The sequence below is a fragment of the Leucoraja erinacea genome, chromosome 14, assembly GCF_028641065.1.
Source record: "Leucoraja erinacea ecotype New England chromosome 14, Leri_hhj_1, whole genome shotgun sequence".
Taxonomy (NCBI): Eukaryota; Metazoa; Chordata; class Chondrichthyes; order Rajiformes; family Rajidae; genus Leucoraja; species Leucoraja erinaceus.
The window spans coordinates 10,969,415-10,985,754 of record NC_073390.1 but is presented as its reverse complement, the minus strand read 5'-3'; the positions used below and the strand labels follow the sequence as shown (position 1 = coordinate 10,985,754).

The 16,340-nt window shown below is 43.6% G+C and overlaps 2 protein-coding genes across 5 annotated transcripts in view; one reads left to right on the top strand and one right to left on the bottom strand.

The window, feature by feature from the left end:
* Positions 1-3,725, bottom strand: part of LOC129703268 (very long-chain specific acyl-CoA dehydrogenase, mitochondrial-like) — a 79,892-nt gene extending 76,167 nt beyond the window's left edge. The window contains exon 1 of one of the 4 annotated variants that reach the window (XM_055645606.1): positions 3,539-3,725. Coding sequence is in view for 2 of the 4 variants with exons in the window: in XM_055645604.1 (XP_055501579.1) it covers positions 1,490-1,590 (101 nt within the window). In the remaining 2 variants the exon portion in view is untranslated. Of the gene's footprint in view, positions 1-1,489; positions 1,821-3,538 lie in introns of those variants that run through there. The other 3 variants (XM_055645605.1, XM_055645604.1, XM_055645603.1) reach the window with 3 other exon arrangements.
* A 149-nt stretch (positions 3,726-3,874) lies between these two features.
* On the top strand, positions 3,875-9,790 carry LOC129703269 (leucine-rich alpha-2-glycoprotein-like). The gene is made up of 2 exons (XM_055645607.1): positions 3,875-4,018; positions 8,694-9,790. The coding sequence occupies exon 2, from the start codon at positions 8,699-8,701 to the stop codon at positions 9,713-9,715; it is 1,017 nt and encodes a 338-aa protein (XP_055501582.1). The 5' UTR covers positions 3,875-4,018; positions 8,694-8,698; the 3' UTR covers positions 9,716-9,790.
* Positions 9,791-16,340: the final 6,550 nt, after the last annotated feature.

Here is a 16,340-nt window from a genome sequence, read left to right as displayed (position 1 = left end):
AGCTGTTCAATTTCTAATCTGATTTGGTCAGTGGCAAGTGCTGAGGCATGGAGCTGTGGATAGGCACATGGATAGAGAACATAGACACATAGGAAAAATAGGTGCAGGAGGAGGCTATTCAGCCCTTCAACCAGCCATTCAATATGATCATGGCTGATCATCTAATATCAGTACAGCGTTCCTGCTTTCCCCCCATAACCCTCGATTCCTTTTGCCCTAAGAGCTAAATCTCTCTCTTCAAAACATCCAGTAAATTGGCCTTCATTGCCTTCTGTGGCAGAGAATTCCACAGATTCACAACTCTCTGGATGAAAACGTTTTCCCTCATCTCAATCCTAAAAGGCCTACCCCCTTATTCTTATGGATGGAATGGAGGGATATAGATCATGTGCAGGCTGGTAAGAGGCAGTCGTGGCATCATGTTCACCTCAGACATTGTGGGTTGAACGGTCAGTTCCTGTGGTACACGCTTCTGTGTACTATGTTCAAATGTGTTGGCATCTCCCTCCTTGTGATGGGAACTAACTTGCCACAAGATGAATGAGTTACTGTATATGGCAGGTCTCCTGCAGTGATTGACATGTAGGTTGAGTTATATTTATATATACCTATTGCTACTTAGATAAAAGCATCGTCACCCCACTGCTATTAATTCCATAACAGTTTTATACAAATTAAAGGTTGATCTCATCAACAAAGTGGCAGGACCTTTACTGCAGAGTAAATATGAACAAATAGGCCTGGATAGAGTGGATGTGGAGAGGATGTTTCCTCTAGTGGAATAGTCTTGGACCAGAGGCCATAGCCTCAGAATAAAAGGACGTACCTTTAGGAAGGTGATGAGGAGGAATTTTAGTCAGAAGGTGATGAATCTGAGGAATTAATTACCACTGGCAGCTGTGAAGGCCAGGTCAGTGGATATATTTAAGGCAGAGATAGATAGATTCTTGATTAGGCACGAGTTATTGATTGGGGACGATCAGCCATGATCGCAATGAATGGCGGTGCTGGCTCGAAGGGCCGAATGGCCTCCTCCTGCACCTATTTTCTATGTTTCTATGATTAGTACATGTGTCAGGGGTTATGGGGAGAAGGCAGGAGAATGGGGTTGAGATGGAAAGAAACATCAGCCATGATGGAATGGTATAGACTTGATGGGCCGAATGGCCTAATTCTGCTCCTCTCAGTGGTGAACATAAACAAAGTTTGTTGTGCTGTATCTATTATAGACACAAAAAGCTGGAGTAACTCCGCGGGACAGACAGCATCTCTGGATAGAAGGAATGGGTGAAGTTTGGAGTGGAGACCCTTCTTCAGACTGTAACTATTTTCAGGTGCAAACAAGCTTCAACCCTGAGGGTGCGAAACAGGCATTCGCCCACTGCACTCTTCCTGCCGAGCAGAGTACATACAGTCAAGCGCTGGATGATTCATCAACACGAGTATAAGTGAATGGTGCATTGGTCAGTGGGACTGGCAGGGTACGTACCTGCTGGCAGTGGAGTTCGTGCTCCACCTGGCGCCTGCTGTGGAGAGGGTCAGGCAGCCGCAGCGAGCGCCGCTGTGCAGCAGACAGCGCACCACTAACATGCTCTGCACCGCAGGGCGACGCGTCCCGGCAGCAGGCGATGCGAGGTCGCTACAACCATCGGCAGCACCGCATCTACAATTCGCCAATCCCCAAACAACTTGTTTCTTTTCTCCCCCTTCTTCCCCCTGCCCGGAGAGGAGAGGATGCAGCCTGAAGCTGCTCTCCACATCCTCACGTTAAACAGGGATCCCCAGGGCAACCTTTCTGTGACGCCCGTAATGACACCTTTGTGTTACTATGAGTAACATCTGGCTGTGAACATTTAGGGGGGGGGGGGGGGGGGGGGGATTTCTGCCTCTTGTTTCTGGCCAGGCTTTGTTTGAAATTGGTCAATATCGCTCCAATGAGATCTTTGCCAGGGGTTCGGCCTCAGAAGCTGATTATCATCGTTTCGTTATCAAAATGCGTCGAAACCGCCCAGCCAAGTTTCAAATGGCCACCTGACTATATCACAGCGTCTTGTTTATAAAGCTTCACTTATCAAACTTCAAATATGTGTCTTCCCCACGTTGGAGCCACTGGGAAATTGTTGGGTTTAAAAAAAAAAAAATCTGCTTTAAAAATACCCAATTACATGGCCTCCACAGCTGTCTATGGTAATGAATTTCACAGATTCACCGCCCTCTGAAGAAATTCCTCTTGATCTCCATTCTAATCATCCTCCCAACGACGACAGAGCAGTCCTGAGCTACTATCTACCTCATTGGAGACCTTCGGAAGGACTATGACTGGACTTTACTGGACTGTCTTGCATTAAACACTATTCACGTTATTCCCTTTATCATGTATCTCTACACTGTGGATGGCTTGATTGTAATCATGTATTGTCCTGCCGCTGACTGGTTAGCACGCAACAAAACATTTTCACTGTACACAGGTGACAATGAACTAAACTAAAGATACATCCCTTTTATTCTGAGGCAGTGTTCCCTGTCCCAGACTCAGAGGGCACAGCCTTTGGATATTAATCTATAAACCATTCGGCTTATGCCCAAGTTGAAACCTCACAAATGCGGCAACCACTTTGTACAGAATCATTGGGTTTGATCCACATGCACAGATTTGGTACATCACAAAGTTTAGGTATGGTGGCCACACAAGTGTAATCACTACCATCTTGATGTGTGATACATGCCACAAATAAATGTCCACAATTGGTCATGGCAGTGACCACATCTCCTTGTATTTTCTACCATATCCACCTGAAACCTTCTTGTGAAGCAAAAGGGGCAAGGGTTTCAGAGCGTTTGACTGGAAAACTTCAAGGAATGTTTCTGTACGTAGTTTTTATGGTATCTTCAACAACATCATTGGTAGCTGCATATTATATTCACTGCTGAACAAAGATGAGAGAAATGCTGGTTAGACACAAAATGCTGGAGTAACTCAGGTCTGTCTGAAGAAGGATCTCGACCCGAAACTTCATCCATTCCTTCTCTCCAGAGATGCTGCCTGTCCCACTGAGTTACTCCAGCCTTTTATGTCTACCTTCGATACCTACCAGCATCTGCAGTTCTTTCCTACGCATGAGAGAAATGCTCCCACTTCACAATTAGACTTCTGTGTTTCTGCTCCACTATTGATCAAGACATGTCCTGGGCCTCTGCTATAGAGAGAGAATTGACAGACGGCCTTTTATTACTTTTCTATTTTTTATGACAGTAGGAAAGGAGGTCTGTAAAGGATGTCTTTGAGATTCACTGTGAAAATATGCTCTCAAAATGGAGCTGACTGCCCACGATAATGTGTTCAGCAGTGGGACGGAACACTTGGTTGCAGTTGAGAAAGAGTTAACTAGAGTTATAAAGTTCTAACAAAGTTCTAAGAATAGGAATCACATTTCTTGCTTTGGCACACGTATGCTAAATTTCTCTCACGACTTATGCAGAATTAGCACTTTCAACAATCAACTACAGTGCATTCATCTCGACAACAATAATCCCTGACCTGTATTAGAATACTTCAAAAATCGTGATCCTTAAGTTTCCAGTTCTCCCTCAGGCATGTTTGACACAAATTGATTAAAACAGCAAAATGTTCAGTAAACTTCACACTTTTGAACAATTGAAAGTTTGCTAAATTGGATATTTGCAGGTTTCAGTTTTGGCAGTGTCTTCTTATTCAGAGGTGTATTTACAGTAAGCAACAAGCACACAACTCTGTTAATAGTACTGGATGTTCTGAACAAATTAGTTATCAGCTAACAAATATTGCAGCGATCTGTGCAATGTTCCCATTCCAATGATTGTGTAACTCCTCTTCAAATATGACCAGCCCCAGTATTTTAACCTCACTTCCTTAAAAAGGATCAGTAAATCAGTTGCTCGTTTGAGTAGAGAGAAGCTGCTGAGTCATTTTAAAAACTCCTCCACGTCGATTGCTTTCACGAAGCAGACAGAACAAAGTTCTCAGACTCCACTTAATTAGGTAAGAGTATTCTGATGGAACCAAAAGTCTGGTATTTCACTTGTTCTAACTTAAATTCTTATGAATTAATATGAGAGTGTTTTTTACAGGAATCGGTTTGCATTCTGTGGGCACTGGAGCTTGCAGCCAGCAGAGAAAGACTCAACCTCATTTCCTTGTCACTTTCCAAACCAGTCACAAGGGTGTAAATAATTATTGACTAGGTGTAATAACAAGTAACTGCAGACGCTGGTTAATAACAAAGAAAGACACAAAATGCTGGAGTAATGGAGGAAAATGATTGAGTGTACTGTGTTAACTAGTAGTAAATAATGTTTGTTAAAATGCTAATTGCTAAATGCATGTAGTTTTAGAGGAGCGATAGACGGTTCAAATACAATTGTTTAAAGCAGTGATTCCCAACCTGGGGCCATGGTAAATTTCAGGGGGGCCACAGAAACATTTTGGGATTTAGGGGGCCACCGGTTCAATGAAGGGGGCCACAGAGCTACCACCCTGTTGCCTCCTAAATTTCAGTTCTAATAAATTTAAATCTATGTCGTTGAAATATGTTTGATGTTTGTGGAATAGAATAAAGAGAATATATGTGCAATTAATAGACACTGATATTTTTATGGAAGGTATTATAATATTGAAGTACTTTTCTCCGCTAATAATGTCAGGGGAGGGGCACAGAAAAATTAAAAGATCCCAAGGGGGCCATGAGCTAAAAAAGGTTTGGAACCACTGGTTTAACGTAACTCATTTAATCATACATTTGTCAAACAGAGTCTGCTGAATGCTATTAATTAATAGTGTTGGGCCTTGCTTTATAATCTACTCGTTGAACTAATGTGAAACGTGAAAACTGGAAGAGCAGGGAGGTCCCACAGATGTACATTCAGCTCATTAATCAATATAAGCAATTTAACTATATCTACAAACATTCCAATACAACCACATTAATGCGAATAAACTAACAAAAGTGATAAATGCTCATAGTACATGTATAATTGATCTTTATGCACTATTATTATGCCCTGTGTAAGCCCCTGTCTCACGAGTGACCCCGAGTGAAAGAAAACAATCTGACTCGTGGTTGTGTACGAGATTCCAAGTTTATGTTCAAGAGTTTAACCGAGTTCCCACGGGTATGTCTAAGTTTGCCGTTTACTTCTAATTTCTGCGATGTTCCAAGTTCCTCTCCAGAGTTACCAAGTTCGTCTCCCGAGTTACTCTTGAGCCAACAACGACTGCCAACGTGTGGAAAAAATCATCACATGGTAAAAGTGATGTCATACAATTGTTTTTCCACTATAAAAAGACCCAGCCTGAAGAACGATCTCGACCCGAAACATCACCTATTTCTTTTCTCCAGAGACGCTGCCTGACCAGCTGTTAATCCATCATTTTGTGTCTATCTTTGGTTTAAACTAGTATCTGCAATTCCTTCCTTCAAACTTTTAGAGCAGTTTGTTTTGAGAAGCAATCCTTCCAAAATTCCATTCAAAAGTCCATTTGAACTGCATTTGTTCAAGGTCTGGCATCAATCATAGGCTGGGTTTTTTTTTTTTGTCGGGAGGAACTGCAGGTGTTGGTTTACACCGAAGACACAAAATGCTGGAGTAACTCAGCGGGACATGAAGCATTTCTGGAGGGAGGAATGGGTGACGTTTCTGGTCGAGTCCCTTCTTCAGGCTGAAAAAAAACGTTTCGACCTTTCTCTCCATAGATGCTGCCGGCTTGGCTGAGTTACTCCGGCTTTTTGTGTCTAGTAAGATTGTTTTGTTCCCTTAATTTATCTCTCATCAAAACATTAGTAAACTTCTAACAAAAAGATTAGATAAATTGAACATTAACGTTATTTTTCCCCCCAACAGCAAGGTCCGTAGACCAGAGGGATAGCAGTGTGTGTCTCTCTCTACTCACCCAGCATGTCCGTCAGAGCAGCTGACCCACCATCGCGACTTAACTGTATAAAAAGCAGCGGCTCAAAACATTGCTGATTGGGCAGATCTGACCAGAAACCACCCCTTTCACACTCACCCCAGCCCTGGGAAACAAAGTTTTCAGAGCCCTACAGTCACCCCAGCCCACCCGCGAACCTCTGAATGAAAGACAAAGCTCAAACTCTGCACCGAGGTCAGGATCGAACCCGGGTCTCTGGAGCTGCCAGGATGATAAAAAAAATTATCAATTAAAATAATTGAAAGCAAAAGCTACTGAGGATACATTTTTATCAGTTAATAAACAGCAAAAGCAACTTGAGAACGTTTAATTGATAAAAGATTTCCTGTCTGAATTGGTTTAAATCTGGCATTTTTACCCATCTTTGGTATTTGCATAATGAGATGTGGAGGGGACAGCTCTGACCTTTAGTCGTTCGTGTTATACACTCAACATGCAGGGGACTATTTGGTTATTTTTTAATCTTTATCCTGAGATAGGTGAAATAAACAAAAAGATCGCTATTGACATGTTCTGAGTCGTCATCTATTCATGCAGAAATGTCCATCCGGCTAATACAATTGTTAGCGGCAGCTTTTTAAATCCTTCGCATTGTTATTCTTGTTGCCCTGGATTTTTAACCCATAAATACGAAAGAGGTGCTTGTTTCAGATTATTCTGTTCCTCTGATTCTCTCTCCGTTTCTATCTCCTGTCCTCCTCTCTCTCTTCCTTCTCCCCCTCCCTCTCTCCCCCTCCCTGTCTCCCCATGGGCAATCACTACCAAAGCGTCTGCCCACACAGTCAGTACACCTATCATACATTTGTCTCCCGTACTAAGTCACCCCAACTACCCCCCACCCCCCCCCCAACCCCCCACCCCACCTTTCCCTCCCAACTCCAGTCCCGTCCCGACCCCCTGGGAAACTGAAGGGAGCGACAATCAACTGCCACGGATACAAATAATGTCATACACAAGGAAGGGCAGATGCTGGTTGATAAAAAAAGTGAACACACAGTGCTGGAGTAACACAAAGACGCAGCAGAATTTTGGAAACGTCATCCCGTCACCCATTCCTTCTCTCCATCGATGCTGCCTGTCCCGCTGAGTTAAAGAGTGCTCACGGCAGACTCACGAGTCACCACGGTAAACTCACGGGCTAGTACGTTCTTACAACGAGTTTAAATGTTTCAAATTTTAACTTCAAGAGTAAATTTGACTCGTGGAAATCTTTCATCTTTTTCAAGAGTTAACTAGTTTCCCGGGCACCTGCCGTCAGCGTTACGAGTCGCTAAGTTGCGTCCACGAGTTCCGACGTTCCCGCTACGTTGATTGTACGTGATTGCCACAAGTTTAATTTGTTTTAAACTCGGGGTCACTCGTGGGTCGACCCGCACCGTGAGACAGGGGCTTTACAGACCACTCAGTAACACACTCTAGTTTCAGGACTGAACTCATCTCAAGTTAACAGTGTTCTTTCCATTTAATGAAGCAATAAATTGGGTCAGTTATTCACATCCCAACAGATGGCTTCCTTCATCTAGTTTAGCAAATTTCCCTCTTCTGCCGACAATCTGCTCTCTCTCTCCGTGCTTTCAATTCTTTGTGAACTTTCGTATCCTGGGCTTTCTGCTGCCTCCTTGGTGCCCTTGTGGTAACGTTATATTTGTTGTCCAGCTTTACTGTAGTAACATTAGGGATATCCTGGGAGAAGCTCAGAATAAGATTGGTTTTCACAGATAATAATAGAGACCTGACCAAATAAGTAAAATTTATAATTTAATCGAGAGATTCTTAATACTTGTGTGTATCTTCTTCCAGATAAAGTCATAGACGTATGCAGTACAGAAACAGCCCCATTCAGCTCAACTTGTCCATTCTGACCTGCAGGCAGGAAAAAATCATGTGGAATCCAAGGTTTAAACTGCCCTCTTTAACACATTGGCTGCTTGAACCATTGTGTCCCTTTACATTGACCAAGTTCCCCAACCAAGCTAATCCCACTAGCCAACATCTGGCCCACATCCCTCTAGTTATTTGTATCAGCGGATCACTCATTCCCCCAGAATGTTTTAACCCCTTCAATGCTCAAACCCACCTGATCATCTGCATTAGGTTTCAATCAATAAAAACAGTTGAGTTTGACAGAACAATACAGTCTGCCACATTAAGGTTGGTTAATAAACTGGTGTCTTAAAACAGTACGAATACAAAATGCAAAATATATGAACTTAAAATAAATGCAATAATTTGTCATTTTTTGTGAGGCTTCATTTACAATTAAAACAAAGCTTTACTCAACATGAACCGAGGACAAAGATTGACTCCAGCATTTTGTGTCTACTGATGGTGCCTCACCCGCTGAGTTGCTCCAGCATTTTGTGTCCACCTACGATTTCACCAACACCTGTTCTTTCTTAAACAAAGATTGATTCGCCTATTTCATAACTATGCCAATTTGTCAGCAAAAGTACCCTGAATCATGCATTCTGACCTTGGTAACGGATTGTATATTAAACTCCCATCATGCCACTTCCCAACCACAGCTGAATGGCAAATGACAAGGGCTTTTTATCATCCTAACCAACTGGGGATTTTGTTGAAGCAGAAATGTTTTGTGAAAAAAATAAATTGATATGCAATGAAACAAAAAAATGCAAACCTTATTGAAGATTCACTGTAACCATTTTTACCTGTTATCCACTTTAGCCATCAATAAGAGCATTCTCGTATTTCTCACAAATTTCAGATCATATGGCTGTGTTGAAGATTGCAGGGGTGTTGATCCTGAGCTGTGTTTCCTTGTCGTCTTCCGTGGTCACTTGCCCAAATTACTGCTTCTGCTACTCCTCCGACAGTATCACATCTATGACATGTGTTTCGCTTGAAAGCCTTAACCAGGTGCCAAAAAACATCCCTGCTGAGATAACCACCATTTCGATTGAATTCACCAACATCAATGCCCTAACAGACGATGATTTTGTTAGTCTTTTCCAACTTCGAGAGCTTCTTCTTTCAAGTAATCAGTTGGCAAACATCTCATCGGGTGCTCTAAAAGATCTGCATCATCTGAGAATACTGGATTTAAGCAACAATTTGTTGACTACATTGCCACCAAATTTGTTCTTGCGGACTTTCAATCTCTCCTCGCTAGTTTTACAGGGAAACAGACTGAATAAAGTGAATCCTTTTTGGTTTTATCAACTTCAGGGTCTTAAATGGTTGGATTTATCAAAGAATATGTTGGAAACGTTACTTCCTTATTCATTTCATAATTTGACCAGTTTGGAAATACTTGACTTATCCAGTAATAAAATTAAATATTTACCAAGCAATCTATTTGACAATATGCCCAATCTGGATAGGTTAACTCTGGGTGAAAATGAGTTGACTACATTTGTCCCTGGTACCTTTGACAATGTAATCAATTTGAAATATTTGTTTCTTAATAATAATAAGATTTTAAGGATTCCAGCGATGCTGTTTGATAAAGTTCCAATACTAGACATGCTGGATCTCTCACAGAACAATTTAACATCATTGCCCCCAAGATTGTTTGGTAATCTCTTGCATATTGGGGCAGGATGGCAACAGGGTATGGATCTCTCACAGAATCCATGGGTTTGTAATTGTGACATTAAATATCTGTGGTACTGGCTGAATATGAATATGCAAAAAGTGTACTTTCTTAACACAACAGTTTGTGCCACACCTGCCACGCTCAGGTGGAAAGCAATTAAAGCACTTTCCGAAGAGGAGCTAATGTGCTGAATTAATTACAAAAAAATATTAAGATTGTTCTTCATTTGAATTATGTCAAAAAAATAAAAGTTAAATGTTCTCTTACGTTTGGCTTCTAATTTTCTAGTTCTTGATTATCTGTCGGCAGATGATCCAATTTATGTGCTGCCCCAACCAGTGCATTATCACATCGAACAACCACAATCACTCACATACACCATTGGTGTCACTGCGACCTGGTTCCCCAGAACAGTTGCCCACATGAAACAGTTGCAAAGTTCAATGACTACTGCTGGCACAATGAATATACAATTTAATAATGGTTGTCGCTGTTTGCATTCTGCACTCAGTAGAAGCTTTTCATTGCATATATTAAAAGAAACAAGTTATCAAGTAAATATCTAGGCAACTGAGAGAGAGAAAATAAAAGAAACAGTGGTAGGACAGTAACACCGTGGCATTAGGGAAGCCATTAACTTGTCCAATTAGCCAGAATTGTGATGAGGTGGGGAAAAATAAAACGTGAATCTAGAGTAAGAAATTGTTAAGCACATGGAATTAGTAAGCTTATCCTTCGTGACATTTAGTATTGAGGGAATATTTTTTCCGATAGCACTGATTTATTCAGTGGGGAATCAAAGGTTTTTTCGAACCAAGCAGAGATAAACCAAAATTGGATGATGTGCAATGCTGAAGCCCAATGTGAATGTATTGGTGCCAATCCCCTAAAAAGCTATTGCAGCTATTTACATTCATAGCAGACTCTTGACTGGGAATCTTATTTAAATGTGAGCTGTGGCTGATTTTTGCACATGGGGTAAGAGACGGGAATCTTGAGGGTGTTGGCTACTTTGCCAAAGATGGTAGATTCAATAAGAGAGAGACAAGATCTAATTTCCAAGTCATTTTAGCACATTTGTAAACATACTGATCAAAGCACGACAATAACTGAGGATAAGGGGGAAATCCTTTAAAAACCGAGATGAGAAGAACTTTTTTCACACAGAGAGAGTGGTGAATCTCTGGAACTCTCTGCCACAGAGGGTAGTTGAGGCCAGTTCATTGGCTATATTTAAGAGGGAGTTAGATGTGGCCCTTGTGGCTAAGGGGATCAGGGGGTATGGAGAGAAGGCAGGTACGGGATACTGAGTTGGATGATCAGCCATGATCATATTGAATGGCGGTGCAGGCTCGAAGGGCAGAATGGCCTACTCCTGCACCTAATTTCTATGTTTCTATGTTTCTAACTATTAATGAATGTTGATATTGGGAATGAAGAGGAAAGAATTCAAATATTTGTAAATAAAAAATTACGATAATAAGATCTATTCCTCTCAACACCATACAATGGTAATGAGGAAGAGATGGAGGAAGTATTTATAAAACTCAAAACAGCTCACTTCAACAAAATACCATTCACTTGATCATTACATGCCATACATTGGAGTCCCAGAGCACAGACGTCACCACTGTTTCCTCGATAGTCGCCCGGGAAAATGACTATCTCATCAGCGACCCCTTCAGTGACAAAACCGGCTATCATTTTCCTTGATGCAATTGAGAGCAGAAGGGTCGAGGGACAATAAAGTAGAATTAATTTAGTTTATATAGCACATGATCTCAGGATGCCCCCTAAGCACTTTGCAGCCAATGAAGCAATTTTGGAAATTTTTTGGAGGGAAAAAAATTATCGATGTACAAAGAATTGAAGATTGCATAAGCAATGTTCCAAAAAATTCTAGCTGTGTTAAAATACTGGTATTGATGTAGAATTTAGCAATAGGTTGTGAAATCAAATCCCTTCTACTGGCCTTTGGATTTGGCCTTGGGATTTCCTTCCTAGCAATTGTTTCTTGGTGAAATTTCAATCTCAGGAACGCCCTTTATAAATCTTTTCATCTTGCAACATCCATCTTGGAAAACATTATTTGGTTTTGCCCGTACCTCATTCCAACTTGAAAATGAACTGTCAAGTGTAAATCTGTGCACTGTTAAGGGCTATGGAACGTAAATCATCTTCAAATGCGTCTTCGGCACTATCCGCAAAATTAATTTTAAAAACAGGCCTCTGGCCTCACTTAGTGTGGAAACAGGCCCTTCAGCTCAACATCTTCAAACAAATCCCGTATCCCTTAATGTCTACTAACCTATCAATCTCTGCCCAAAATATACTCAACTAGTGAGTCCCCAGAATCCTCCTGGGTAAAGAATTGCAAAGATTCTCCATTCTCTGGGTGAAAAGAATTCTCAGCCCTGAATAGTGATCCCCTATTTTGAGATTGTGTCCCCTCCTTGCCTCTGTCCTTGTCAAAACCAATTGTGGGTATTATGGGAATAATAGCGTAAGGAATGGTGAGTGGCAGTTGAGGAGTTGCCCGGGCATGCACACGAGCCTGCGGCTGCTGTACAGAGTTGTTAAATAAAGATATACTCCGTTTACGTCGTGGTACGAGCCTTATTATACAAATAACTCGACATGGTGTCGGAAGTGGGAGCCTTGTAAGCAAAAAAAAAAAAGAGGAAGGGGTATCATTTTGGCAGGAAATGGGAGAGGAGCCGGCAGATATGGTGCAACCCACACCAACTGCTATGTTCACAATACAACCTCCAGAGCCATTCGATTTTTCCAAGCCTCAAGAATGGGAGCGTTGGATCAGGAGTTTCGACCGCTTCAGGCTTGCAAGCAATTTAAACGCGACGTCGGCAGAAAACCAGGTGAACACGTTAGTGTATTGCATGGGCGATGAAGCCGAAGATGTGCTAAAGGGGCTAAAGCTAACTGCAGATGAGAGGAGGGAGTACATGGATGTCAAGGCAGGCTTTGATGCATTTTTTGTACCTAAAAAGAATGTAATCTACAAAAGAGCCAAGTTCAATTAGAATGTGCAACTGCCAGGAGAAACGGTGGATTCCTTCATCACTGCTCTATACGGATTAGCTGAACACTGCAACTATGGACAGTTACAGAACGAGCTGATCCGCGACAGGTTAGTGGTCGGGCTGAGAAACGTCTCATTGTCAGAAAAGCTACAGCTAGACAGAGACCTAACCCTTGGAACTGCTATAACAAAAACAAGGCAGTCTGAAGAAGTTAGACGACAGTGGTCTGACTTAAGAGGAGAAAATAGCGGTGCTAGCAAGTGCTCTAATGTTGATGCTGTGCATGCTAAAAGCTACAGAAAACCCAAATTTCCCTCAAAGCCTCAGCCACAAGCACAAACACCAGGCAAAAATAAACTTAATACACAGCCACAGCCAGGTTCAAAGGCCTGCTATAGATGTGGAAAAATGCCCTCGCATGGGAAAATTGGAATGCCCTGCTAAAGATGCTGTGTGTCACAACTGTGGCAAAAAGGGACATTATGGCAAAGTGTGCAGAAACAGTGCAAAATCTCTCAATGCTGTCACTACAGAGGAAGAAGAGAGCTTTTTCCTGGGAGCCGTGGATGCTGGAAAAGTCCCGTGGACGGTGCAGCTACAAGTGAGACAAAAAAAAGTGTGCTTTAAAATAGACATGGTGCTGATGTCACCGCCATGCTAGGCGAGGTGGACCATGACATTGCAGGGGGGCATGATGTGAAGTGCCTGGCAGTGTCGACACACCCATTGTTTGGGCAAGGGGGCAATGCACTCTCTGTCCTGAGTGTAGCCAGAGAAACACTGCGCAGAGGCAAAAAGACAGCCATAGAGAACATTTATGTAGTAAAAAACCTGCACACTGCACTGTTGGGAAGGCCTGCCATAGAACGGCTTCAGCTTGTGTGCAGAGTTGACGGCATCACCGTGGAATCAGTGAAACAACAATATCCGAAGCTGTGTAGCGGCTTGGGTCTTGTTCGGAGGCCATACTAAATTAAATTGAAGCCAGAGCCTGTGCCCTTCTCTCTCCACACGCCACGCAGAGTCCCTGCCGCTTATGGGAAAAGTGAAGGAGGAGATAGACCGTATGGAGAAGATGGATGTAATCACCAAGATTGAGGAGCCGACTGATTGGTGTGCCGGGATGGTGGTGGTGCCGTAAATAACAGGTGATGTTCGCATTTGTGTGGACTTCACAATGATGAATGGATCAGTATGCAGAGAAACGTTTATCCTGCCTTCTGTCGAGCACACTCTGGGCATGCTAGCTAGCGCAACAGTATTCAGCAAATTAGATGCCAACATGGGCTTTTGGCAAGTACCATTGACAAAAGAGTCTGCCAAATACACCACCTTCATCACGCCTTTTGGGCGCTACTATTTTAACCGTCTACCCTTTGGCATAGCATCAGCCCCCGAGCACTTTCAAAGGATGATGATGACAGAAGTGACCGGTGGCCTGGAGGGGGTACTGTGTCACATGGATGACATCCTGGTCTGGGGACAGACGCAGGGGGAGCATGATGTGCGGCTACATGCGGTGCTAGAGAAGGCACAAAAGGCCGGCATTACGCTCAACATGGACAAATGTGAGCTCACACGCCACACAGTCAGATTCCTGGGTCATGCGATTTCAGCAGATGGAGTGAAGCCAGATCCAGAGAAGACGAGAGCAGTACAAGAGATGGATGTACCCAAAAATGTCAGCGAACTCAGGAGTTTTCTGGGCATGGTCAATCAGCTGGGCCGCTTCTTGCCTAACCTGGCTGAAAAAGACAAAGTGCTACGAGACCTGCTGTCCAAGAAGAACCACTGGTACTGGGGGACAGAGCAGCAGGCCGCCTTTGATCAGTTAAAAACAGGGCTGTCATCCACACCAGTGCTCACATTATACAACCCAAACAGTGCTCTAAAGATCTCTGCTGATACCTCTTCCTTTGGCCTGGGGGCAGTCCTGCTGCAGAAGAGCGATGCCATGTGGTCACCTGTGGCATATGCGTCCAGGTCAATGACACCAACAGAGCAGCGCTATGCTCAAGTAGAGAAGGAGGCATTGGCTGCGACGTGGGCATGTGAAAGGTTCAGCTGTTTCATCCTGGGAAGACCATTCGAGCTGGAAACTGACCATAAGCCATTGGTGAGTCTGCTGGGAGGGAAAGCTTTGGATGACCTCCCACCAAGAGTCCAAAGATTTAGGATGAGACATGAGGTACAACTATACAGTCGATCATGTCCCTGGCAAAAGCCAACTGCAGGGAGTGCTGAGACATTACTGGGCTGATAGAGCAGTGCTGACTGTGCACGATGGGCTGCTGCTGCGGGGCACGAGGCTCGTCATCCCATCAGCCTTACAAGGTGATGTGCTGCAGAGACTACATGAGGGACAGCTGGGGGTGACAAAGTGCAGGGGCCCGGCCAAACAGACGGTTTGGTGGCCAGGACTCAGCAGCCAGCTGAATGACATGGTGCTGAAATGTAGAACCTGCATCCAAGAGAGAAGGAACGTCAAAGAGCCGCTGATGCCAACGGAGATGCCAGACAGGCCTTGGCAAACCTTGGGAGCTGACCTATTCACGCTGAAAGACAAGACGTATCTACTAGTAGTAGATTATTTCTCAAGGTATGTGGAAGTTGCGCTGCTGTCACCCACAAGGTCCACAGATGTGGTGGTACACCTGAAATCCATGTTTTCTCGTCATGGAATTGGTGACTTTCTTAAAAGTGACAATGGGCCCCAGTTCTCAGGTAGCCACTTTAAAGCCTTTGCAGCAGAGTATGGCTTTATGCACATCACGAGCAGCCCCAGGTTTCCTCAGAGCAATGGGGAGGCGGAACGCGCTGTACAAACCGTGAAAAACCTGCTAACAAAGGCTAACAAACCCATATCTTGCATTGCTGGCCTACAGAGCAACACCTCTACAGAACGGCTATAGCCCGGCTGAGCTGTTAATGGGGCGCCGCCTCACTACAGTTCCTGCTCTTCCAACCCTGCTGAATCCAGTTTTGTCTGACTACAACGCGCTGGGGGCCAAAGAAAGGGAGAAGAGGAGGAACGACGCAAGATCCTTCGACAAGAGGCACGGAGCGAGAAATCTGGAGCCACTTGTACCTGGGGAGGATGTGTGGATCACCGATGCACGAGTCCAGGGCACAGTGCTATCTACACACAATACCCCTTGCTCTTATATCGTCCAGGTGCCTCAGGGCACACTGAGGAGGAACCGGCAGCACTTGGTTCCGCTGCAGACCAACAGTGGGGTAGTCGACGCTGATGAGCCACCGGTGGGAGAAGATTCACCTACACCAGAGCCAGCTCCACCAGAGACAGCTCCACCAGTGACAACATCACCCAGCAGAGAGGGCTCCACCACAGAGACTGTGCGGACCAGGTGTGGGAGAGAGGTTAGAAAGCCGAAGAGACTTGATGTGTGATTTATTGATCTGTTTTCTACAGTAAAGAAAAAGAGAGTGAAATGTGATGTGAAATTGTTCTGTAAACCTGGTACTGTAAACCTGGTACATTTACCTGAAACCTGAGAGTTTAAGTTTTGAAGAACACAGCCTGCTAAAGTAATAGTTCACAGTATGGTAACGCGGAAGTTATTTTATTTCTATTTTGCATGCTTGAATCAGGGACAGGTCTTCCAGCAAAAGGGCAGAATAAACCCCTTAAGACATGCAGAGACAAAGGTAGTCCACCCTTTGTTCTCAAAGAAAGGGAGATGTGGTATTATGGGAATAATAGTGTAAGGAATGGGGAGTGACAGTTGAGGAGCTGCCCGGGCATGCACACGAG

Coding starts and splice junctions, on each gene's coding strand:
- LOC129703269 (XM_055645607.1), top strand. CDS start 8,699: ATGGCTGTGTTGAAGATTGCAGGGGTGTTGATCCTGAGCTGTGTTTCC.